This window comes from Stegostoma tigrinum, chromosome 12 (assembly GCF_030684315.1).
Source record: "Stegostoma tigrinum isolate sSteTig4 chromosome 12, sSteTig4.hap1, whole genome shotgun sequence".
NCBI classification, from domain to species: Eukaryota; Metazoa; Chordata; class Chondrichthyes; order Orectolobiformes; family Stegostomatidae; genus Stegostoma; species Stegostoma tigrinum.
Genome location: NC_081365.1, coordinates 30283668 through 30308342, shown reverse-complemented (window position 1 = coordinate 30308342; position 24675 = coordinate 30283668). Strand labels below are relative to the sequence as shown.

The 24675-nt window shown below is 41.1% G+C and overlaps 1 protein-coding gene across 14 annotated transcripts in view; it reads left to right on the top strand.

Annotated features, from left to right (window-relative positions):
* LOC125457319 (NXPE family member 3-like) overlaps positions 1–24675 on the top strand; it is a 102296-nt gene that overhangs the window by 63992 nt on the left and 13629 nt on the right. For 8 of the 14 annotated variants that reach the window (XM_048541394.2, XM_048541406.2, XM_059650257.1 and 5 more), the window contains 4 exons: positions 6117–6268; positions 11963–12753; positions 17273–17346; positions 21528–21737. In XM_048541394.2, coding sequence (XP_048397351.2) covers positions 6117–6268; positions 11963–12753; positions 17273–17346; positions 21528–21737 — 1227 coding nt within the window. Of the gene's footprint in view, positions 1–6116; positions 6269–11643; positions 11718–11962; positions 12754–17272; positions 17347–21527; positions 21738–24675 lie in introns of those variants that run through there. The other 6 variants (XM_059650258.1, XM_048541401.2, XM_048541400.2 and 3 more) reach the window with 3 other exon arrangements.

Sequence of the window (24675 nt, the reverse complement as noted above, 5' to 3'; positions counted from 1 at the left end):
TCCTCTTCCCCCACCGCATCCCAAAACCAGCCCAGTTCGTCCCCTCCCCCCACTGCACCACACAACCAGCCCAGCTCTTCCCCTCCACCCACTGCATCCCAAAACCAGTCCAGCCTGTCTCTGCCTCCCTAACCTGTTCTTCCTCTCACCCATCCCTTCCTCCCACCCCAAGCCGCACCTCCATCTCCTACCTACTAACCTCATCCCACCTCCTTGACCTGTCCATCTTCCCTGGACTGACCTATCCCCTCCCCAATTCCCCACCTATACTCTCCTCTCCACCTATCTTCTTTTCTCTCCATCTTCGGTCCGCCTCCCCCTCTCTCCCTATTTATTCCAGAACCCTCACCCCATCCCCCTCTCTGATGAAGGGTCTAGGCCCGAAACGTCAGCTTTTGTGCTCCTGAGATGCTGCTGGGCCTGCTGTGTTCATCCAGCCTCACATTTTACAAACCATGCTGCAGTTTTGTTGAACTTTAGTTGGGCCACACTTGGAATATCGCATACAGTTCAGGCGATCACACTGTCAGAAGGATGTGCTTGCTTTGGAGTTGGTGCAGATAAGGTTTACCAAGATGTTCCCTGGTATAGGGGATTTTAGCTTTGAAGAAAGGTTGAATAGACTGGGGTTGTTTTCACTGGAGTGCAGATTGAGGTTTATAAGATTGTGAATGGCACGGATAGAGGAGAAAGTATGAGGCTTTTTCCCAGGGTGGAGGGGTTAATTACTAGGGGACGCAGCGGGGAGGAGTTTGAGATGAGAGGCAAGTCCTTCAGGTGAAGGATGGTGAGTGCCTGGAACATCAGTCCCAGTATAACTGTGCATTTCTCATGGCTAATCCATCTAGCATGTGCTGGCCTGGACACCATGGGCAATTTAGCATGGCCAATCCACTTAACTTACACATCTTTGGATTGTGGGAGGAAACCTGAGTACCAAGGGGAAACCCATGCAGACAGGGAGAATGTCTGTCTGTGAAATTTGCAGTTGCATGAGTCTAGAATCGAACCTTGGCCCCTGATGCTGTGATTGCTTAGTAACTACTGAGCCATCATGCCACCCACAGTGTTGTCGTTAACACATCCTTCATTTTCACAAATTTACTTCTGTCTTTCTCCTCCTTCTGAATTTAGTAAGTTTTATGCATGTATGGTTAGGTGCAGAACTTGCCAGTCAGCCAACAAATCCAATTACTGACAGAAATCTGGAGTGTGAATATCTTCTGGGATTCCTTTACAGTATTCCCATGGTTCAGTAAGTCTACTTTGACCATATATTCAAATACACATGAATTTAAAGACAGGAGAAGACCAAAAGGCCAAGCTGATTCTTTGTAACATGGCAGTTATTTGCGGTTTTAATAGAAATTCCAGCACAAAATAATTGAAATGTGAATCAGCTCTGACATTAGTTACTTGAAATAAAGGAACATAAAATACTGGACAACAATGTTGTGCTTCTATGTTTGCTTCCACCAACTTATCAATTTCATAGCAAACAGATTAACTGGGTTTAGGCCTTGCGCTTTTTAAAAGACAAGTTGCAGATTGCTCAGTAGAATGATTAATTATAGAATAAAGTCTCCAGGGTTTCCAATTCTCCTTTAATTATGAAACTCAAGTCACTTACAATTATAGACTGAGATTGAGAGCAGCCAGCAAAAAGGTCTTCCGATCCCGATTAGCGATAGTACCAGTCTGGGTATGAGTATTGTTTCACAGAATTTATTAATTTATTGCAATAAGTACAAATGAATGATATTCAGTAAAGGCAATGAATTTGTCTCTCTTGGGATACCAGCTTATAAATTCTGGCTGACTGAATTTATTTTTCTTTTAACTGAAGTTCTCCTGTCTTCTTACGGTGCACCAAACAGCTAATTAATCCGTACTAACAACATCCCCTATGCTGAACCAGTGGTCTTCCTGAGCTTTGATTGGCTTGGCAATGCATGAATGGCAAAGTGTTTGTTTTGGATTGGTGCGTGCCCAATTTCATAATGGTTTCTTAAAGCTGGTGGTCACCTCATTGATGTAGCATGCCACTATTTCCTGACTGGTTTCCTAAGATGCTCGTAATTTGTGAGACCACTTTTTTTGTCATTATATTGTAGCTAGATCAAAACCATTGCCACCATGTCATATAAATGTCCATTGCCAACAAGTAGTTGGTTAGACTGCTGCTTCCATGCCCTTCTGTGACTGTGTCTTCAGGTCTACATGTTTTTATTTCATTTGTGGGCATCAGTGGCTGGGCCAGCATTTATTTCACATTCCTAGCTGCCCTTGAGAAGCTGGTGGTGCACTGCCTTCTTGAACTACTGCAGTCCATTTGCTGCATGTGGACTCATAGTGCCATTAGGGAGGGAGTTCCATCAATTTGAGCCAATCACACTGAATAAACGGCAATAAGTTTCCAAGTTGGGATGGTGAGTGGCTACATCACAGCAGTGCTTACCTCCAGATTCCTGGTTATAAAGTTATAACTTGATCCATGGTATTATCTTTTCCAGCTCCTTTTTCATCCTCAGTCTTTTAAACCCGAATCAGTCCCATTTGCTCCGTTTGTAGCTTTTAGCAGTATGAGTGAAGTGTACCACTGTTATAGTGTGTACATTGTTGCTCCCCACTGAGGAAGCGACCTCATAAATTGAACCCCACTATTTCTGGAGTTGTATCAAATGTTAAAGTTTTTTTTGTCCAGAAAGGAAAAATTGCCATCTCAATTAACCTGATTTTTGGATCAAGTTGATAGAAGGCACAGGCCGGGATTTTATACAAACCAAGACTTGTTCATTGCAAGTAATTAACCCATAGTTAGAGATAAACAGATTAAAAACCCATTGGAATGTAACACACTAAGTTAAAACTCAAACCCACTTATAAACTTCAAGTTTATTTCCAGCTCCAAACTGTTCAGCCAGCAGAAGATTAATCACAACGTTGTTGGGAAAGAAAAGATCTTTTCTTTAATAGCTGAATTTAGTCAAAATGTCTAATCAACTTCTTGTTGCCAAGAAGGAACATATTAGTACATATTATCAGTTCCAGATTGTTAGCAATCTGAATTTCAGTTGCTGCCTGGCCTGCTGTGTTCCTCCAGGTCCACGCTGTGTTATCTCTGACTCCAACATCTGCAGTTCTTGCAGTCGGAGTGAGTTGAACTTCAATTCCTGCTTGTTTAAAAAGTTCTTTACAATGCCTCCTATGGGCATCAGATTAACAACTTTCGAGCCATTCTTTCAAATGCTGGTTTTTAAAGCAGTTCTTTTCATTCCAATCTTCAGTTTTTAAGAGCACAATATTAAAATGCCAGAGCCCTTACGAGATTCAGGCATTTGATTTTCGCCTCCATCTTCAGCCACCTTCCGTTCTGATCTGAGGACCTTGGAGACGTCCCAGCTGTCCCTTCTTTTTTTGCCGTGACTACTCATCTTCATTATACTCTCTCACCCTGTATCATTCTTGAGTTTATGGGGGAGACAGAAACATGGTGTTAGAGGGGGATTTTAAAGAGGAGCTGGAGTCCTGCATTTAGCTGTACAAATCGATCTTTGGGGAATGAAACTGCCATCCTTACCTGGTCTGTCCTACATGTGACTCCAGACCCACAGCAATGTGGTTGATTCTTAACTGCCCTCTGCCCATTCTTAATTGCGCAATAAATGCTGCCTAGCCAGTGACACCCTCATGTGGTTAATGAATAAATAACTCTTTTACAGCTTTATCACATCAATAAAAGATGTTTGTTTTTTTAAGATTATGCTGGACCTGACCTTTTATCACCCTTGACTATTAATATTTCTCCCAACGTTCTCCACCTATTCTTCAGGCTCTTCCTTAGGTTGTGTACTTACAATTGTTTATTTTCTCGAGGTCATAATGACTGTATTTCACAATTGTTTCTGCCTACTTTGCAATGTTATATAGCTTTTGGCATTCTTTTAAAAGTTATCTTGATTAGATCATCAAAAATGCACAATCTCCCTGCTGATGGAGTTAAAGCTTCTCTTAACAACCTATCGCTACTTATTTAAAGGAAATTCAGTTGAATCCCTTAATGTTTGTTAATCGATTGCATTTATAACCTCAATATACCTGTATGGGTATATTTAATGAGTAGAGACAATTACCTAGAAAGACTTGATTACTGTAGGATCAGGCTTTTCTTCTGACCTGCATTGAAACTAGCAAGGCCTTTTTTGGAAAGTTTACCGAAGGGAGTTTATCAAAACCAGGCTCTGCTTCTAAGGCTGATTGCCTATAGAAATCTGATTATATTTCCCAATGCCTAATACATTAAAACTACTATCACTTTACAAATATGTGTCTACTCTAATATGGAATTATGGTTATTTAAAAGGCATCATTTAAGGTGGATCAAGCTTTCCATTTCTCTTTTTCATATTAAAATAGGAAATTTCGCATCATAAGGTTTCCATCTGAACTACCCACTTCAGAAAAAGGAGTTTTACTCTGTGTTCTAGCCCCATCTTTGTAAGACACTATTCTGATTCTCAGAGGCATTTTGCGATCTGCCTGTGAAGGCCATGACTTGAGGAACATGAAATGCTGCGTCACCTACAATTCTGTTCAACTGTTTCCTGTCAGATTTTTTAAAAAAAGAAAAGCCACAAACAGCCATTTTTTTTGGTCATATTTTGCCAGGGGCAGCTGCAGTTTAGTTGTACATAACCGTCAGTCACTTCTGCTGCCTGAGTACCAGCTGTAAACTTTTGGTCATCAACATGGGTTCTTATTACAAAAAGTAGTTCCAAGAGGGAAATTCTCAGTTTTTTATGTGGCATTTTCTTCTCACGTTCATGTCGACCTTTCAAATTTACTTTGCTCCACCCTTTCAAATTCAGTATAGGTTTGCTCAAGCTGTTGGCTCAAATTTAGAAAATTTTGCCTGTACACTTCAGGAACTAACCAATACAACTGAAAATAACTTTTCTCTTTCAATGAATAATCCTTTCATGAATAAAGCTTTCTCTGACATTGCATTGTGTGCTGGAAGAAAGATGCTGTCTTGGAATAAGGAAAAATCAATTTGTCTAAACTTAAGGAACAAAATGGGTACTAATTACGTTGCTAGGTGCAACCTATAGATCATCCACTAGTGAAAAGCATGCAGAGGGATAAATCTGGGGAATTACAGAGAGGCCAGCATTAAAGAGTAGATTAATGGGGGACTTTAGTCCATTTGCCAAATATAGACTGGCAGTGTAACGGACGTTGAAGGCCAAGTGCTCCTAAGTTGTCTTCAGGAATATGTGATCAAATGATGTGAATGAATGAATGATTTATTGTCACATATAACATGCATTGAGAAGGACAGCAAAATACAGTCAAAAGCTCTTTCAATTTTGCCGTGATCCGACACCATTTTGAATAATTTTAACAGCACAGAATATAAAGAATGTAAAGGTAATACTTAAAGATTCATTAGTACTTTAATATTTTAGCTTAAAGTATGTCTTCATCCCCACAAGAAAGAATGCACTGTTGGACCTGGTTCTAGGAATTTTCGGTGGGCCGAATGGTCTGTCAGTTGGAGAACATTCGGGAGATGGTGAACATTGTATCGTTAGGTGCTACGTGGTGTTGGGGAATAATTAGAATGAATCCAGAGTGAGAAGAATCAATTGGCAGAGGGTGGACTTCAGTATAGCAAGATCAGAGCTGGGCAGACTTGACAGCATTGAGAAGTTCATGGGAAAATTTCGAATTGAATAGTGAGATAGCTTCAAAGAGGAGATGGTTTGGGTTCAGTTCAGGTCTATCCCCTCAATTGGGAAAAGGATTATAAATGAATCCAGAGTTTCCTTGCATGATGAGGAGATAGAATAACTTTTCTTCTTTGTTTAATTTCTATGATAGGCAGCAAGTAGAAAATATGGTACATTTGCTAGTTCCTTTTTAACTATCCTTGGTACTTCCTCTAAAGAATTCTAAATTTGTCAGGCATAGTTTCTCGTTTATGAAGTCATGCTGACTCTGCTTGATTATATTATGTACTTCCAAATGTTCTGTTATTTCACTCCTTTATAGTAGACTCTAACATTTTTCCAATGACTAATGTTAATATTAAATTAAGATTTTCTTTGCTGCAGATATAAAAGTACGAGTGAACATTGATCTTTCATTAATGGATGAACAAGACACAAAAAATACCATTCTTCCTTCCTCGACACGTCAGTGCCATTTTGCATTGCTAATATTGTTAGCTCTGTTGCTGGTGATTCTGAATTTATATTATTTCAAGGTATGTAGAATGGTGCAGTCAACATTTTTGAAAGTACTGGAATCCTCTGTATCTGTAAAATAAGAACTTGCAAATTCGCCTATTCAAGCCAAAGGGTGAGCAACAATAAAATTCAGAATCTGCAAGGTAACACCCATGTATCTGCCATTTTTAACCTATTTTAACTCATATTTTAAAGGGACTTTGCACTTGTGAATTTCATCATTCATGGTGTTTCTCAGGAATGGAACTCCCACTCACATGGAGGAATGACTAGAAATGAATTGTGTTCTGAGTTTCAAAGTCATTTTGTCTGATTCTTGAGATAAAAATATTTTGGGCTCATGGACAGGATCCAGAGTTCAGGATTAACTTACTTTTCTAACTGTCTCTTTCGCTGCCTCTGCCTCATCATTAAGACATTAGGACTCAAACTATTTGCACCTTGATGGATAGGTTGTCACTACTGTGAACAAGCAGTGGAAAGCTCCTCCCACTCCATTAATGTCATTGCTTCAAGTAGAACTTCAGAGTGTGTTGTGTTTCACATATCCTTCTTACAATGTTAGTCATTTGTAAGTTGAGAAACCAGGACCAGGTTGAGAAGACAGTTCTTAACAATTTGGACAGATGACCTGAGAAGAAAGGAAGTGACTTCTTGGTGCTAAAATGTGCTTAGCTTCAGCACTTTGTTCAAACATTCAAACAACATAATCCTCCAGCCCTTTCCCTTCGCTCCCTCCCAGCCCGTACACTTTGAGTGCCATTCATGCTTTTTACGTATCATCATTGATCCTTTGTACATCCTGTGACGCCCTATGCTTTTCCATCAAATCACTTTTTGGCCAATCATTCTCTCAATACCAGCCTCTGCCCCCACCCATTTCTAGGGCCCCTCATGTTCCCTGTGCCCCTTTACCCATCTCTGGCCCTTTTTATAACAGCTTGTGTTAAACCATAATTCCACACCCTCCTACCTAACCTCTTAACTCTACTCTCCTTCCCATTGTTACTGAAGCACACAGGACAAAAGTGCTGTATTGCAAACTGTAGTCTATTAAGAAAAACATTGCCATTGATGAAAACACATATGTCTGAAAACACCTGTCAAAATGAAATGCTTTGACAAGCCTTGACAACTCTCCTGTTTCTTCACCGGTCTTAACAGGTTGACATTTTGTAACAGTTCTTCTCAGAACCAAAATTAATCAAGCCTCTGGCTTATTGGCCCAGTGCAGCCAGCAAGTGCAGCAGGTGAAGAGGCTGGATCATTGTGGATCTCGCATCAGCACCAACATCCCATGATTGAATTTTTAAAAAAGATTGATTTTTGACTCCATGGCAACCAGCAGCATTAAGTTTTTAATTAATAAAACTGGATTTTATTTTATTTGTTCATGGGAAGTGGATATTGCTGGCTAGGCCAGCATTTATTGCCTATCCCACATTGCCTAGAAGGCACTTAAAGTGTGGGTCTAGAGTAGGGCAAAGCAAGTAAGTCTGGCAGATTTCCTTCTCTAAGGCTCTTACAACAATCAACCGTGGCTACTAGCTTTTCATTCCAGATATTTATTTTTTGTCATCTGTCACTGGGATTTGAATCCACATCTTCAGAAAATTGTTCTTGATTACTAGATTCACAGTGACACTACACCACCGCCACCTCCCCATAATGTACTCCTGCCACGTCCTGAGGAGGCCTGCGGTTGCCATCTTGTTCTGTGTCACACGCTCTTTGCCCCCCCCCCCCCCTCCCCGGCAGCTTGTTGCTGTTCCTGAGCTTGCTGGTGCTCTGCCCTGTCTCCATCTGCAAGGTAGCATGTGGCTGAATCTCTCATTTTTGTGAGCAATTATCTGTGTTGTGAAGTAAAGGAACTGAACAGGTTCAACTGAAGGATCAGTGCTGGCATATCCTGCAGATGATGGCTATGCAGACTCCCCCCATCACCGAGAAATGCAACGTTCCTGTACAGAGGACCATATGGACCACATTATCATGGCACTTTGTGGTAGTACAGTTCTACCAAGGAACTATGTCAATGACAAGCACATAGCTCTATATTGGGAGTGCTCCATGCATTCTGAATTCTTTCCATTTCAGCCCCATACCAACCATGAAAATTACCATTCCATACACTGGTGTACTTCATAATGCTTACAGTGCAAGTGGTGAGGGATCCAGTTCTGTATCCCACAGTACACTGAAGTACTGCGTTTGTAGTGGCCAGTATGCACTATTTTGAAATCAATTGCAATAACTTCTGCTTCAGTGAGATGTTTGGCAATTTTCTGGATGAATGACATGGTGGAAATTGTTTGTAATCAACATTTGCAGCCCAAATATTTGTACTTGTAACTCAACCCTAATCCTAACCCTGTTGCATTCATAACACATTGATATGCCTGATACGATGCACATTATATGAAGCTGCGTTTGACAAATGTACAATTGCTCCCTTCAACGTCTTCCCAATCAGCACAAGTCAAGCTCAGCTCATTTTGTGTGCCCGTCAAAGTGACTCTGACTCTGCTCACTCTGGGTGCTGACTCAGGCATTTTCCAGTTGCAGGTAGTTTGGAGCAAATGACAAGTGATCGCGGGGATTACGGATCACTGTGGACATCCTCATCATCGGATTCAGTCTTGTCATCAGGCACCCTGCCCAAATCCTCCGTCTACCCTTTTTACGTTGCCCTACCTGAACTATCCATTCCCACTGATGTCCCCAAGTGGACACTCACCACATTGAACACCACCTCCCAACTTTTTTCCTTGCTCCCTGCGTTTGAGGCCCACTGTGAGATTGCCTCCAGTAGGATACTTCTTTTAAAAAAGGCAGTGTACAAAGCGTTAAATCTGATTCTGTTTTCGTTGATGTCTGACCTGCTGAATATCCCCAGCATTCTATGTTTGTTTCAGATTTCCAGCATCTGCACTGTTTTCCTTTAGTCTCCTAGCTGATTGGTTGTTGTGGTTAATGGACGAGCTGGGAAATGACACCTTGTCTGAAGCCTCATTCAGGGAATTAGTGGCTGATCTTCACTTCTTCACTCACTTGGGGAAAGGAACAGTGGCTTTCAGCATCATCAGGCCCTTACTGAAAACCCAAGTGTGTAAACAGGCACCATGACACTTACTGGTGGCAAATAATTCACCTTCTGATTCAACAAAGCCTGTCCACCATCCAGAAGGCAAAAATTAGAAAAATGATGGGATGCCCTACACTTGCCTGGATGAATATAGCACCAATAACAATTAAGAAGCTCAATGCCATCCAGGGCAAAGCATTCCATTTGAGAAGCACCCCTTGCACCACCTTCAACATTAGCCACAGACAGCCTTGTTATGCATGCCTGCAGTGTGTACATCTACATCATGCAGAGCACCAACTCTCCTGAAGTCCAGAGATCTCAATGTTCCAAACTCAGCGTTCCAAAGGACATTAATGTGTTATGTGTCACGCTGTGCCCAAAAATGCCACAAGAATTTAAAACAGAAAGTGCTGGAGAGATTCAGCATAAGGTCTGTTCTGGAGGTATCTGTGGAGAGAGAAACTGAGTTAGCATTTGAGTCCGAAAGGATTGGTTCTTCAGCTTTCTGTCATCTATTGCATTCAGTTTTTATTTCAATGCCATAAGAAATCTTATTTTGAAAAGTATAATTTATTAGTGTTCCCAGAAGGAAATATCCTGGTCAACTTTGCAGATATAATTTTTAGCATCCCTGGTTATTTCATAGAATCCCTACAGTGTTTAAGCAGGTGATTACAGCCCATCGGATCTACAACAACCCTCTGAAGACCATCCCACCCAGACACCCCCCTCCCTATCTCTGTAACCCTGCATTTCCCATGGCTAATCCACCTAACCTGCACATCTTTTCACCGTGGGAGGAAACCAGAGTACCCAGAAGAAACCCACGTAGACACTGTGAAAAAAACTAATTTTGATAGTCCATACGTTATCTGTAGCATCAATACAATGAAGGAGAAGTGGAACAAAAATATACAGGCACCTACCTCGATTCTTGAAGAGTACCTGAACATAAGAATGTTTGTCAAATGGCCATACAGGGCACTAATGTCACAGGCCCTTCTAAAAGCATCAGAAACATGGACAATTTGCTGCAATCATCTGACATCCCTTGAAATAACACCACCATCAATGACTCTTGGAAAAAAACTCCTGCAAACCAATGGCATGACATACTGTCCAATTTGCTTTTTTTTTTAAAATTCACCCATTGGACATGGATATCACTGGTTGGGCCAGCATTTATTACCAATCTCTAGTTGCCTTTTGAGAAGGTAGTAGTGAGCTGTCTTCTTGAATTGCTGCAGTCAGTGTGCTGTGGGTAGACACACTATGTGTTTATGGAAGGAGTTCCAGGATAAGGAAGGTGTGGGGAAGCATTTCCATATCTGGATGGTGAGTTGCTTGGAGGGGAGCTTGTGGGTAGTGGTGTTCCTGTGTATCTACTGCCTTATTCCTTCCGATGACAGTGATCAGAGGTTTGGAAATTTCTGTCATGTAGCTTTGGTGCATTTCTGTCGTACGTCTTGGAGATGGTACCGCTGAGTGGAGTGACTGGCTGCTTGTGGATATGGTGCTAATCAAGCGGGCTGCTTTATCCTAGACAGTGTCACGCTTTTGGATTATTGGAGTTGAACTTATTCAAGCAAGTGAATGTCGTGATAAATCGCATTTGCTTTTCCCATAAAATCCAACTCAGACATGCCCTACCTTTTTGACTTTGAAAACCCGCAAGAGTCTTTGGTGTTATGTTTCGTCTCCATACCTGTACCATTCTGTACTTCAGAAGGCTTTCCTCTCTCTCTGTCTACTCCTTGCAAGTTAGTTTTGGGGTGACGACGGGATAGTTCTGGTGATAAGTGATCACATGGAACAGGAGGCTGTGTCTGTACTGCTCTAAGTAAGTTGTCCTCTCTTACCATCCCCTTTTAAATAGTTTTGTAAAATGTAAATGTACATTTTGTTTTAAAGAACTGCTATTATGCCAACTAACTGGTGTTCACAAATCTTAAAGCATCGAGTATAACTTTAGTTTCAGCATGATAAAGCTGCTCTTATTGAATCATCGTAAAATTCTTGCTGTTTATTAAACATGGCTGACTAAAAATACTGCACACTGTTAAGTTTGTTCATCAAATTAGAACCGAACAAATTAATGTTCTCGAGAATAAGAATAGAGTTATGAAAATTAGTTCTATGGGTGGATGTGATTTCTAGTACCTAAGACCTGAAGGAGAGTCTTATACTAAAGACTAGGTTTATTTGTCATTCTGTGACTCTCATACTCATCCAATAAGAATCATTGGACGGTGTTCAGAATTGGGAGCACAGACTAATTGGAAAATTTTCTTCTTGATGTTTCAGTACTGCTGAGATGCCAAGGGTAACTCTGCACAGACTGGGAATTAAACTGGAAACCTTCCTGACTCCCTACTCTGGTCAGACTTTCTAATGACTCTTCTTTTTCTCCCCTCTTACTCTGAGCTGCAGTTTGGGGATATGATTTATTCAGTGCTCACTGTGTTGCATTAATTATGATGCCACAATTCTGAAGAATCCTGTGACCTGAACTGAATATGAAAAATTCTTATTTGACAAAGGAGGGTGTTTGCTGGGAACTAATATGTGTGACATGTCAATGGAAAAGATATTCATTAAACATGCTTTCTTTTTTCTTTCATAGTATGATGATAAACTTCAGGTTATTGGATCTGAATACAAATGGGGGAGATATCCAGTACCAAAGTTTAATCACACCATGAGGCAGAAAGTGGAAACCAGGAGTCTCCATTGGATTGACAGGTTGTTGCAATATGGCTACCAGAATCACAGCTTCACCCCTGAAGAAAGGTCAGAGGGAACGCTCCTCATGAACATGATCGAATGGCCAAAACCACCCAGCTCCGCTGTGCCCTTTGAGAAAAGCAGCGACCCAGCGCATGCTCACTTTGTAATTGTAAATTCTGCCAAGACTTTCTACGTGGGAGATCAGTTACAAGTGATGCTGCAGATGTACAATTTTGAAGCTCACCCAAAGCGATATGAGGGTGACTATCTCCAAGCTCGGATCCACACCCCAGCTTTAAAAGCTGGTTCAGTAGGCACGGTTATAGACAACCAAAATGGATTTTACTATATCAATTTTAATTTATCTTGGCCGGGGAAAGTTGAAATTTCTGTTTTATTAGTTCATCCCAGTGAAGGGATACAAGCACTTAAAAGACTACGTGAAGAATGGCCAGAAAGAGTTTATTTACAAAGTACCTTCAAATATCATGGTGCTTCAGAAACCACTGTGTGTAATCTTTATTTGCCTCAAACTGAGCCACTCTGTAACTTTACTGATCCCAGGACTGGGGAGCCCTGGTTCTGTTACAAACCAAAGAAGCTTCCCTGCTCTGCTCGTGTCAACCATTTTAAAGGAGGCTATGAGAAAAACCTCTTAATTGGGGAAGAGAAGCATTATTTCCAAAGGTGTGACAATTTATGTTCTTTTATTTATATTTGTTTTCCCAGCTTTCGTTCTGATTCAGATTATAATTATGACACCGAGTGTAGAACCAGGCTTCCCAACACTTGAAAAACATTTAAAATTGAACTTGAGATACCTTCAGGAACACAACCTAATTTACAGCCTCTGTAGGGACATTGATTTGGAGCTCTCATTAATTTTTAGAAAGTTCCGATGCATCTTCGCTGTAAAAAAAAATTGAAAATTGGATAACAGGTTTAGGGGCAGCGCAGTGGCTCAGTAGTTGAACTGCTGCCTCACAGTGCCAGAGACCCGGTTCAATTTCCCCCTCTGTCAACTGTGTGGAGTTTGCACATTCTCCCTGTGTCTGCGTGGGGTGCTCCTGTTTCCTCCCACAATCCAAAGATGTGCAGGTTAGCAGATTGAGTAATTTAGCATGGCCATAGTGCCCACGAGTGTGTAAATTAGGTGGATTAACCATGCAGATTGCAGGTGGGGGGATGGAGCTGGGTGTGATGCTCTTTGGAAAGGCAGAATGCATTTGTTGGGCGATTGGCCTGTTTCTGCACTGTAGGCATTCTATGATTATAAGTTACCACTATCCTCTCAAAGTTAAGACATTCCCAGTTATGGTGTTAGCAGTGGCCTTAAAATCGAACGACATACCAGGCTCAGAGTGTCAATTCCCTATGACCCATCCATGGGATGTTGGCATGTCCAACATTTATTGTCCATCCTGAAATGCGCTTGTGATTTCAGGGAAGAATGTCTAAGATTTTGACCCAGTAATGATGAGGGAACAGGGATATAGCTCCAAGTCAGAATGGTATATGACTTGAATTTATACCTGGTAATGTTCAGATGAACCATTGTCTTTCTAAATGGCTGAGGTCACAGGTTTGGAAGGTGCTGTCATTGAAGTCTTGGCAAATTGCTGCAGTGCATTTTTGTATAATTACACAGTACGTACTGGTGGCAGAGGGAGTGAATGATGAATAGGCCCTGATCAAGTGAGCTGCTTTGTCCTGGATGATGTTAAACATCTTGAGTGTAGGAGTTGCACTTATCCACCAAGTGGAGATCATTCCAGCACATCGCTGACTTGTGCCTGGTAAATGGCGAAAAGACTCTGGAGATCCTGAAAGTGAATTACTTGCTACAGAATTCCCAGTCTCTGACTTGTTCCTGTAGCCACTGATGTTGAAGCTATTTGACCTACTGAGTCTATGGAAGCTCCCATTAAGACAATCCAATCAATCCTTTCCTCTGGTCAATGTCTGGAAGTGTGTTTCCTTAAAGTCCTCATCCAATTTCATTTTCATATTATTGATTGTCTTTGCTTTGACCATTGTCAAGGGCAGCACGTTTTAGGTCATTTTCAACCGGCTGAGTAACACAGTTCATGCATTTCTTGCCCCAAATCCTAAATCAATTTCCATAAATCCTTTTGCCTTCAGTGAATGAAAAAAGCTGTTCTTTAGCCTACCTTCTCTAAACTAGTCATTAATCTGCTTGACCTCTATCAGATTTTTCCTCCGTCTCCTTTGCTCCAAGACGACTAACCCCAGCTTCTCCAACTTGATATTTTAGCCAAATTTCTTCTTCACTGTAGCTATCATGGAAAATCTTCCCTGCACCCTTTCAAGGGCACTCACCCATGTAGCCCTGACCCATTCATTCATGAATGGTGATAGACAATTAAATATCTAATAGGCTCTCAGAAATATTCCTCAATTGTGGGAGAGCCCTGCACATTGATATAAAAAAGAACTCTGAAGCATTAGCATCAATCTTCAGCCAGAAGTGCCAAGTGAATCATGCATCTCAGCCTTCACTTTAGGTCCCAAGTATCACAAATACCAGTACAAATGGCTAAAGGCATTGAATATTGGGCGGCACGGTGACTCAGTGGTTAGCACTGCAGCCTCACAGTGCCAGGGACCTGGGTTCAATTCCAGACTGGGGCAATTGTCTGTGCAGAGTTTGCACCTTCTCCCCGTGTCTGCGTGGGTTTCTTCCAGGTGCTCCGGTTTCCTCTCACAGTCCAAAGGTGTGTAGGCTAGTTGGATCGGCCATGCTAAATTGCCTGTAGTGTTCAGGGCTGTGTGGGTTATTGTGGGATGGGTCTGGGTGGGATGCTGCAAGGGGTGGTGTAGACTTGTTGGGCCGAAGGGCCTGTTTCCACATTGTAGGGAATCTAATCTAATATTGCAGATAATCCAACAACAGTACTGAAGAATTGTGCTCCAAACCAGTCAAGTGACAGCCAAGCTGTTGCAGTATAGCTACAACATTGGCATCTAGTCAACAGTGCGAAAAGTTGCCCAGCAGGTCCAACGCTGGAAGAATCCAGTCCGCTCAATTACCACCCCATTAATGTACCCTCAGTCTTCAGCAAAATATGAAACTTTAATAGAAATATTTAATAGTGCTATATCCAAGAATAATCTGCTCACTGGCAGTAAACTTGGATTCACCCTGCCTCTTAACTCCTGATATCATTACAAACTTAGCCAAAACATAGAGTCATAGAGTTGTACAATACAGAAATTGATCCTTCCGTCCAACTCGTCTTTGCCAACCAGATATCCTAAATTAATCTTGTCCCATTTGCCAGCATTTGGCCCCGATCTCTCTAAACCCTTTCCATTCATATACCCATCCAGATGTAATTTTAATGTTCTTATTGTACCAGCCTCTACCACTTCTTCAGGCAGCTCATTGTATACTTGCGTCACTCTCTGCATGAAAAGGTTGCTCCATAGGTCCTTTTTAAATCTTTCTCCTCTCACCTTAAACCTACGCCATCTAATTTTGGACTCCTCCAACCCAGGGAAAAGACCTTGGCTATTAACCCTATCCATACGCCTCATGATTTTATAAACCTCTATAAGATCACCCCTTAGCTTCCATGTTCTGGTAAAAATAGCTAGAGCCTATTCAGCCTCACCCTATATCTCAAAACCTGCCATCCCGGCAACATCCTTGTAACTCTTTTCAGAAACAAAAAGTTGCTGGAAAAGCTCAGCAGGTCTGGCAGTATCTGTGGAGGAGAAAACAGAGTTAACGTTTCGGGTCCAGTGACCCTTCCTCAGTTCAGTTCTGAGGAAGGGTCACTGGACCCGAAACGTTAACTCTGTTTTCTCCTCCACAGATGCTGCCAGACCTGCTGAGTTTTTCCAGCAACTTTGTTTTTTGTTCCTGATTTACGGCATCCGCAGTTCTTTTGGTTTTTAAATCTTTTCAGAACCCTTCCAAGTTTCACAATATCCTTCCTCTAGCAGCGAGACCAGAATTGCACGCAGTAATCCAAAAGTGGCTTAACCAATGTCCCGTACACCCACAGTATGATCTTCCAACTCCCATACTCAATGCACTGACCAATAAAGGCCTTCTTCACTGTCCTATTTTCCTGTGACTCCACTTTCAAGGAACTATGAACTTGCAATTCTAGACATGCTTAAAAGAAATGAACTCCAGTGGTGGATTGGTTGCCTTTTAACGTCAAGTGAACATTCAAATATGGCGTCAGGAGCCCCCAAAAATTGTTGCAGTTGTTTGCTCTCCAAGCTAGAAATGATTTCAATCAATCAGTTCAGCCTAAGCACATGTTTTCAAAGATTCCTCAAGGTGTTGTTCATGGCCACACCATCCCCAATTACCTTCCGTCCAACATTAAGGTCTGAAATGGAGATGTTCACTGATGTGTTCACTGTGTTCAGCACCATTCGTGACTTGTCATCTCTAGAAGCAGTTTGTGGCCATATATAGCAAGAGCTAGATAATATCCAGGCTTGGGCTGATAAGTGGCATGTAACATTCTCACCGCACAAGTGACAGGCAATGACCATTTCCAGCTAATGAAAATCTATTGCTACCTGGATGTTCAATGGCTTTGTTATTGCTGAATCTTGCACTTTCAGTATCCTGGGTGTTACCATTGACCAGAAGCTGAATTAGATTGGAGATCCAATCATTCTCTGATTTCCCACTGAGATTGTCGAAAACCTTACCCACTGCTGATGTTAAACTGACTGACCTGTAGTTATTGGGAATGTCCTGACACCTTTTGTTTTGAATGGAGGTGTCACATTTGCCACTTTCCAATCCTCTGGTACCTTCCCTGTATCTAAGCAGTTTATGGAAAGCCTTTCCTATATATTTACTCCAACATCCTTTTTAACAACCTGGAGCACTGCTCTTCTGGACCTTTATAACTTATTTACTCTCAGCCTGTCAATATTTCCAGTCCGTCTTTCCTATCAATTTTCACCCCATACATTAGCTTTACTACCTCTACTTCTACTGACATGATGTAAGTTTTCTGTTCCTTGGAAAGTGTAATAATATTGCAGAGTTATCTAAATGTAACAAATGAAGTATGTGGCTTCTACTTACTCAAATGTCTGGCTCATGTATTTGAAACAAAACTAATATATACAATACTTTTGGACAAAATTTTGTGTGTATTCATTATGACATTATTATAATGACTTAACTTCTGATATTTTATATCTACAGTGGCGTCAACATCAAGAAGCCCATGTTAACTAAATTGCCAATGTACATAACAGTCAAGCCTTACTCCCAAACAAGTAAGATATTTAAAAACCATTGACTATTACACTGAAGGTTTGGTGTATTAGAGGAGACATGAATAAGGAGGATGATGGAAAAATCCCTTACTATAAATACGCAGAAGTTTATTTGAAAAAGCAACAAAACGTAATTTAATTCCCATGCAATCCTTCAGAGTAACATTTTGTGCTTTTTTGCTTTATATATAGCAAGTAGGACTAATCAAGCATTGATGTGTGATCTTGTTGGATTCAGATGTGACTAATCCTGATCGAATAATTAAACATTAAACACATTGCTGTACATGAGATTTTGCATTATATAGAAAACTGAAGTCTTGATTATTTTGGTGGATTTTATACATTTCAATTTGTGGCTTGAAAATGCAATCTAAAAGAGAATACCATAATAGCTTAAAACATTCTGAACTACAGCATTTCATATCATTCCTGATCAACCTCTTCAGAGTTGTTATTACAGACAGGTGGGACTTGAACTTGGGGCTCCTGCATTAGGGGTACAGACATTACTAGTGCATCCCAAGAGCCCTCCTAGCTGCACCATTTCTTTTCTTTTACCCCTTTTCTGTATTCAGGAGTGTTCTTATACACAACTGAATGTTTCTTTATGTATCTTCAAATCACTCATGACATTTTTTTTCCCCAACTAGATCTCTGAAGAAGGGTCTAGGCCTGAAACGTCAGCTTTTGTGCTCCTGAGATGCTGCTTGGCCTGCTGTGTTCATCCAGCTTCAAACTTTAGTTCCAATTTATAACTTTTAACTATTTTTAACGCCTAGGAAAGCATATCAACAATTATAATCAGTACGTAAATTTCTATGCAGAACAGTGCACTGGGAGCTGTTAAACATCTGGCCTGTATGCAGGTACAGTGCAATGTTGTCTGGTAAATTACTCAGCCTTATTGTTGAAACCAGGGACTTTCCTACTATGAACTTCAGAAACTAATTAAAATTATTCCCTTGTTTTCTGTATCCAGATTTACAACTAATTTAAAATGTAATGTTACACTGACATGATGGCCTGAATGAGAGGGTGCATGCACAGACTCATCACTGCTGCCGTCTTTAAATTGGGAACATACACTCCATATGTTAGTATCAGCCTTTTCATAACCACTGAATGCTTCAAAGTGTCCTACAGCCAATAAAGTACTTTTGTAGAAACAACAGCAGTTAAATCCAAGTGCTGCCTTCAGTAGGAAGTAAAATGAAATGGACGGTATAACTGGCTGCCAGTTCATTACCTTAGGTTTAACACTCTCACTGAAGATGGACATTCAGGTGAAATTTCAGCAGGGAATGAGGTAATCTAACAGTATGAACATCTACACCCTCTTTTTGTTCATGCTGACAGATTTAACAAATATATGATGCAGTTTCTCATGTTGTGGAGAACTGTCTACAGAACTTAATACTGGAACTTTTCTGATGAAGGGTCAAGGCCGGAAACGTCAGCTTTTGTGCTCCTAAGGTGCTGCTTGGCCTGCTGTGTTCATCCAGCTTCACTTTTTTTTTGGTCTGGAACCGTACTGCTGGGAATAGAGGACCAGCGTCTGTTGATTGACAAACCTGAAGTCAATCTTTGCATAAAAAGCATTTCAAGATTCAGCAGTTGTTTCGATTCAGGGTTTGTCTGTACCTCTACTTCCAGTGTGTGTTCTGTGTTGTCAGATAAGGGACCTGCTATAAAAGGGGGGAAAAATGCTGGAGAAACTCAGCATGTCCGGCAGCACCTGTGTAGAGAGGAAAACAGAGTTAACTTTTCAAGCCCAAAGTGACCATTCAATTAATCAAGATCAAGCTGTAGCAACAATGTTGTATTCAAACTTTGCTTAGTATCTCTGCCATGTCCCTGCTGTAAATATCCAGTGAATAAACGGAAGGGTGACTATCCATAAGCATTTGGATAATGAGAGGCATAGATAGAGTTGATAGCCAGAGACTATTTCCCAGGGCAGAAATGGCTAGCACGAGGGGTCATAGTTTTAAGCTGGTTGGTGGAAAGTATAGAGGGGATGTCAGAGGCAGGTTCTTTACGCAGAGAGTTGTGAGAGCATGGAATGCGTTGCCAGCAGCAGTTGTGGAAGCAAGGTCATTGGGGTCATTTAAGAGACTGCTGGACATGTATATGGTCACAGAAATTTGAGGGTGCATACATGAGGATCAATGGTTGGCACAACATTGTGGGCTGAAGGGCCTGTTCTGTGCTGTACTGTTCTATGTTCTATGTTCCCGTCAGAGCTGGAAATGAAAACATACACAAGGAATCTGTGCTTGGTGGAAGTGAATGCAGGATATCAGCAGAACAAAAACAAAGTTACTGCCAAGGCAGGAGCTACTCTGCAAAATAAGTTGAAATTTCAGTTCAGGTTTTTTTTACCAAACATTTGGAACCTGTGTCTCTTTATTCAAAGTATTTACGTCATGAGAATGCTGAATGCAGCTCTAGCTGTCAAAGGCACTGTGTTTCCTCAAAATGGTTACATGGTGCCCATTCTGGAGTTTTGGTTTAAAACATAATTAACTGAGAGACATTCCAGAAATAGTTCATATTGTTTATGTTAAGGATAACAGATGTAATATGTAGTGTATTAAAACAAAGAACTGCAGGTACTGGAGGTCTGCAATGGAAAGAAATTGCTGGCATAACTCAGCAGGTCTGGCAGCATCTGTTGAAATAAAACAGAGTTAAGGTTTTCTGTCTGGTGACACTTCTTCAGAACTTGGAAGCAGTTCCTGTTGTGGAGTCACGGACTCGACGTTAGCTCTGCTTTCTTCCTACAGATGTTGCCTGACATGCTGAGTTTTCCCAGCAATTTCTGTGAGAATATAAAATGTCTTGCTTAGTCTTTAGTGCTAGGGCAGTACGAGGTGCTTGAACATGGAACTAATTCGAAGGAGCCAATTTTAGGCGTCGGGGTGACTTCTTAGTTTCACAGGCTAAAAATGGGACATGAGATAGCTTTGTAAATAGTATTAAGGAGATTCTAAAGGGATTCTACAAATACATTAAGGACAAAAGGGTAGCTAGAGAGACAATAGGCTCCTTAAAGAGGCAGCCTTGCTGATATGTGTGGAACCACAGGATATTGGGGAGATACTAACAAGTATTTTGCATCAGTGTTTACTGTGGAGAAGGATACAGAAGATAGAGAACGTGAGAAATAAATAGCAACATCTTAAATGCCCATATTACAGACACCTTAAAATACGTAAAGGTGGATAAATCCCTGGAACCTGATCAGGTGTAACCCAGTATTCTGTGGGAAGCTAAGGAAGTGATTGCTGGACTCCTTACTGAGATGTGTGTATCATCAAATCCACAGGTGAGATGCCGGAAGACTGGAGTTTGGCTAACGTGGTACCACTATTTAAGAAAGATGGTTAAAGAAAGTCCAGGGATCTATAGGCCAGTGAGCCTGACATTAGTGGTGGGCACATTGTTGGAGGGAATCCTGAGCAACAGGATTCACATGTATTTGAAAAGGCAAGGAATGATTAGGGATGGTCACCATGGCTTTGTGCATGGGAAATCATGTCTCACTAACTTCATGGAGTTTTTTGAAGAATTAACGAAGAGTATTGATGAAGGCAAAGCAATGGATGTGATCTGTATGGACTTCAGTAAGGCAGTAAGGTCTACGGATAGGAAGGGTTTAGAGGGATATGGGCCAAATAGCAGCAAATGGGACTGGATTAATTTAGGATATCTGGTCGCATGGTCAAGTTGGACCATAGGATCTGCTTCTGTGCTGTAAGCTCTATGGCTCTGTGATTCTAAAATCTATTCATTCTACCAACCTTTCCAAAGATAATTCAAACATCTAGTTGAGAGCCATACATACTGGATACTATATTTAATGGAACAAGGTTTTATTCTTTTTATATATCCTATTTAGTGTTTCATTATGATGATTACAGATTGAGGTTTAAAGAGACCTCCTTATCATGATAGCTCAGTGACACACCAGCTGGTGCATTTACCTATTGACAGAGACTTGTTCAGAATATTATTTAGATTATTTTTCTTCATGTACTTGTACTTGTTTACTTCCTGTGGCAACAGGTAATGGCCCTGCTGGGATTGTCATTGCCTTGGAAACATTGAAGAAATACGTTGATCATTGAAGATCTAGCGCATCACAATTCCTGTACCTTGTTTCTCTTTATTTTCAGCTCCGGCTCTTGGAAAATGTGTCCGTGGACAGCCCATGGTGTCACCATCTGGCTTTTATTATCAGGACCAGTGGATGTCAACGACCTGCAATATTCACCGTTTTGACACTCCTGCAAAAATCAAAGAATGCCTCCGCAGAAAAATTGTCTACTTGTTTGGAGATTCCACCATTCGACAGTGGTTTGAATATTTAACTCAGTTTGTCCCAGGTTAGGCTATGTGTCATGTCTCTTTACAGTCATACAGGCTCTGTTCAAAATTTAGCATTATTAGGATCAAAACTGTGCTGGATTTAACATTCTCCCAGATTTTACATCAAATCATCAGTAAAGGACGGCCAGTAATTACGAGTTAGGAATGAGTTTTAACTATGATGTTTTATTTGTCTTCATCTTTTCTGAATAAAGTTAAACCACTTAGTTGACAGTCATGTTGGTAACCCGTGTAAACACTTGTGAGCCATTTGATATAGTCTTCTCATTATTCCAGTTTTTTAGGAGTCATACTGTTTTATTCTCAATTATCCGTGCAGAATTAATGCATTTCAGCTCCTTTTGAACATGTTCACTGGAGTGTGAATTATGTGAGATAATGTAAAAGTTGCTCTGCTTTTCTGAGAACGGTACCTTCTGATTTCTTATTGCTAATCCAAACTTCAGGCTTAATATCAAAGCAGATAAATTCTGTGGTCTATATATGGAATTATACCAATTCTTCTGATTATTCTTGTACCGTGGTCTTAAGGTACAACAATATTGTGGTCTTGATGTTTAGTTTGAGATCTTGCTGTAGTATTGTGATTTCTGTTTTCAACCTTCTACTCATAAGGAACTCTGCTGATGAATATCCTTTAGTTTGAAATGTCAACTTGTTATTTAATAAAACTAAATTTCAATCACTGCCTTTGATCAGTAACAACGTTCACTGCTGTCTAATTCTCTCTTGGCCTGTGTGTGACGAGGGGAACTAGTAACATGGTTGGATCCTAATTTTTCTCTGAGCCTCTTAAACTCTTTTTATTCACAAACAGCAGACTTTGTCTGATATATTCTGATCTGGATAAGATTGTCTTCAGTGCTGTGATCACAGTTTCCACTGTGATAGGGTTAAGTGTAAAACCTCTAGCCGCCTGGAATAGGAGCCAAACCTGATCAAATATGTACTTCTCAAAAGCCAAATATGTCTAGTTCCAATCTTTGCCACAGCCTCTCTGGGAAACGAGAAGATAACAGGCCTCTGTTGGTGTCGGAACAATGATTGCACATGTCTGGTAGGATGATATAAAATTCACAATTTTTAAGAAAATGTCTAGTCACCATGCAGACGGTTATGCCTAAGTTCAACACTTGGATATCCCTAACAGCCCTTTGTGAAATCTACAAAGAAATCCTTCCCTCGTGCTCTTGTATTACCAGCATGTGATTGAAAACGAGAACATAGAACATTACAGCACAGTACATGCCCTTCGGCCCTCGATGTTGCGCTGACCTGTGAAACCAATCTGAAGCCCACCTAACCTACACTATTCCATTATCATCCATATGTTTATCCAATGACCATTTAAGTGCCCTTAAAGTTGGCGAGTCTACTACTGTTGCAGGCAGGGCATTCCACACCCTTACTACGCTCTGAGTAAAGAACCTACCGCTGACATCTGCCCTATATCTATCACCCCTCAATTTAAATCTATGTCCCCTCATGCTAGCCATCATCATCCGAGGAAAAGGTCTCTCACTATCCACCCTATCTAATCCTCTGATCATCTTGTATGTCTCTATTGAGTCACCTCTTAACCTTCTTTCTAACGAAAACAGCCTCAAGACCCACAGCCTTTCCTCATAAGACCTTCCCTCCGTACCAGGCAACATCCTAGTAAATCTCCTCTGCACTCTTTCCAATGCTTCCACATCCTTCCTATAATGCAGTGACCAGAACTGTACCCAATACTTCAAGTGTGGCCACACCAGAGTTTTGTACAGCTGCAACATGACCTCGTGGCTCTAAAACTCAATCCCTCTACCAATAAAACCTAACACACCATACACCTTCTTAACAGCCCTATCAACCTGGGTGGCAACTTTCAGGGATCTATGTACGTGGACACCGAGATCTCTCTGCTCATCCGCACTACAAAGAATCTTACCATTAGCCCAGTATTCTGTATTCCTGTTACTCCTTCCAAAGTGAATCACCTCACACGTTTCTGCATTAAACTCCATTTGCCACCTCTCCGTACATCTCTGTAGCTTATCTATGTCCTTCTGTAACCTGCAACATCCTTCCGCACAATCCACAACTCCACCGACTTTAGCGTCATCTGCAAATTTACTAACCCAAACTTCAACGTCCTCATGCAGGTCATTTATTAAAAATGACAAACAGCAGTGGCCCCAAAACAGATCCGTCCAGTACACCACTAGTAACTGAACTCCAGGATGAACATTTCCCATCAACCACCACCCTCCGTCTTCTTCTAACTAGCCAAGAAGACCATTTTCTGTGGCCAGACACTTCTTGCATTCTTGATATTAGTGTAAGGGCTGGTGTGTTGGACTGTATTTGAACCAAATGGCTGTCTTCTAAGTTGGTACAAACGAGATGTAGGTGGACTTTTCCCCTCAATGAGTACTCCCCTCGATACTGACTATGAATAGGCTAACTCCATTTAGGTCTGGGGGGCCTCTTTTGGCTCTCTTGAGTTCACATACCAGCAACAACTGCTATGATTTGCTGGCCCAGATACTGAAGAAAATGTTGACCATTTGGCCTAGGCTTGGCTTTGTTTTGGGGTTTTGCTGTGGCCTGATCTCGTGCCCCTTTGTTCAGGATATATCCTGAGTGAGACTATGCAAATGCCTTCACGTGAGTGCTGACCCCCAAGCTCAGTCAGCCTGGTGAGGATCTCCACTCCAATTGACATGCCCTGTAACTCATTTGCTCCATTTTCCACATTTTCCAATGATAAAGCCAGTTTAGCTCCTATTTGAAGTCCAGTTGGGCTTCAGCTAATAGGTACTTTTGCATGATAACCTCATTAATCCCACGTGCTAAATGATCTCTCAGCATCTCATTAAGGGTTCAACCAAGATCACATGCCCCTGTCAGTCTTCAGAACCTTGTCAAAAATCCTGACACAAATTCCCCTGG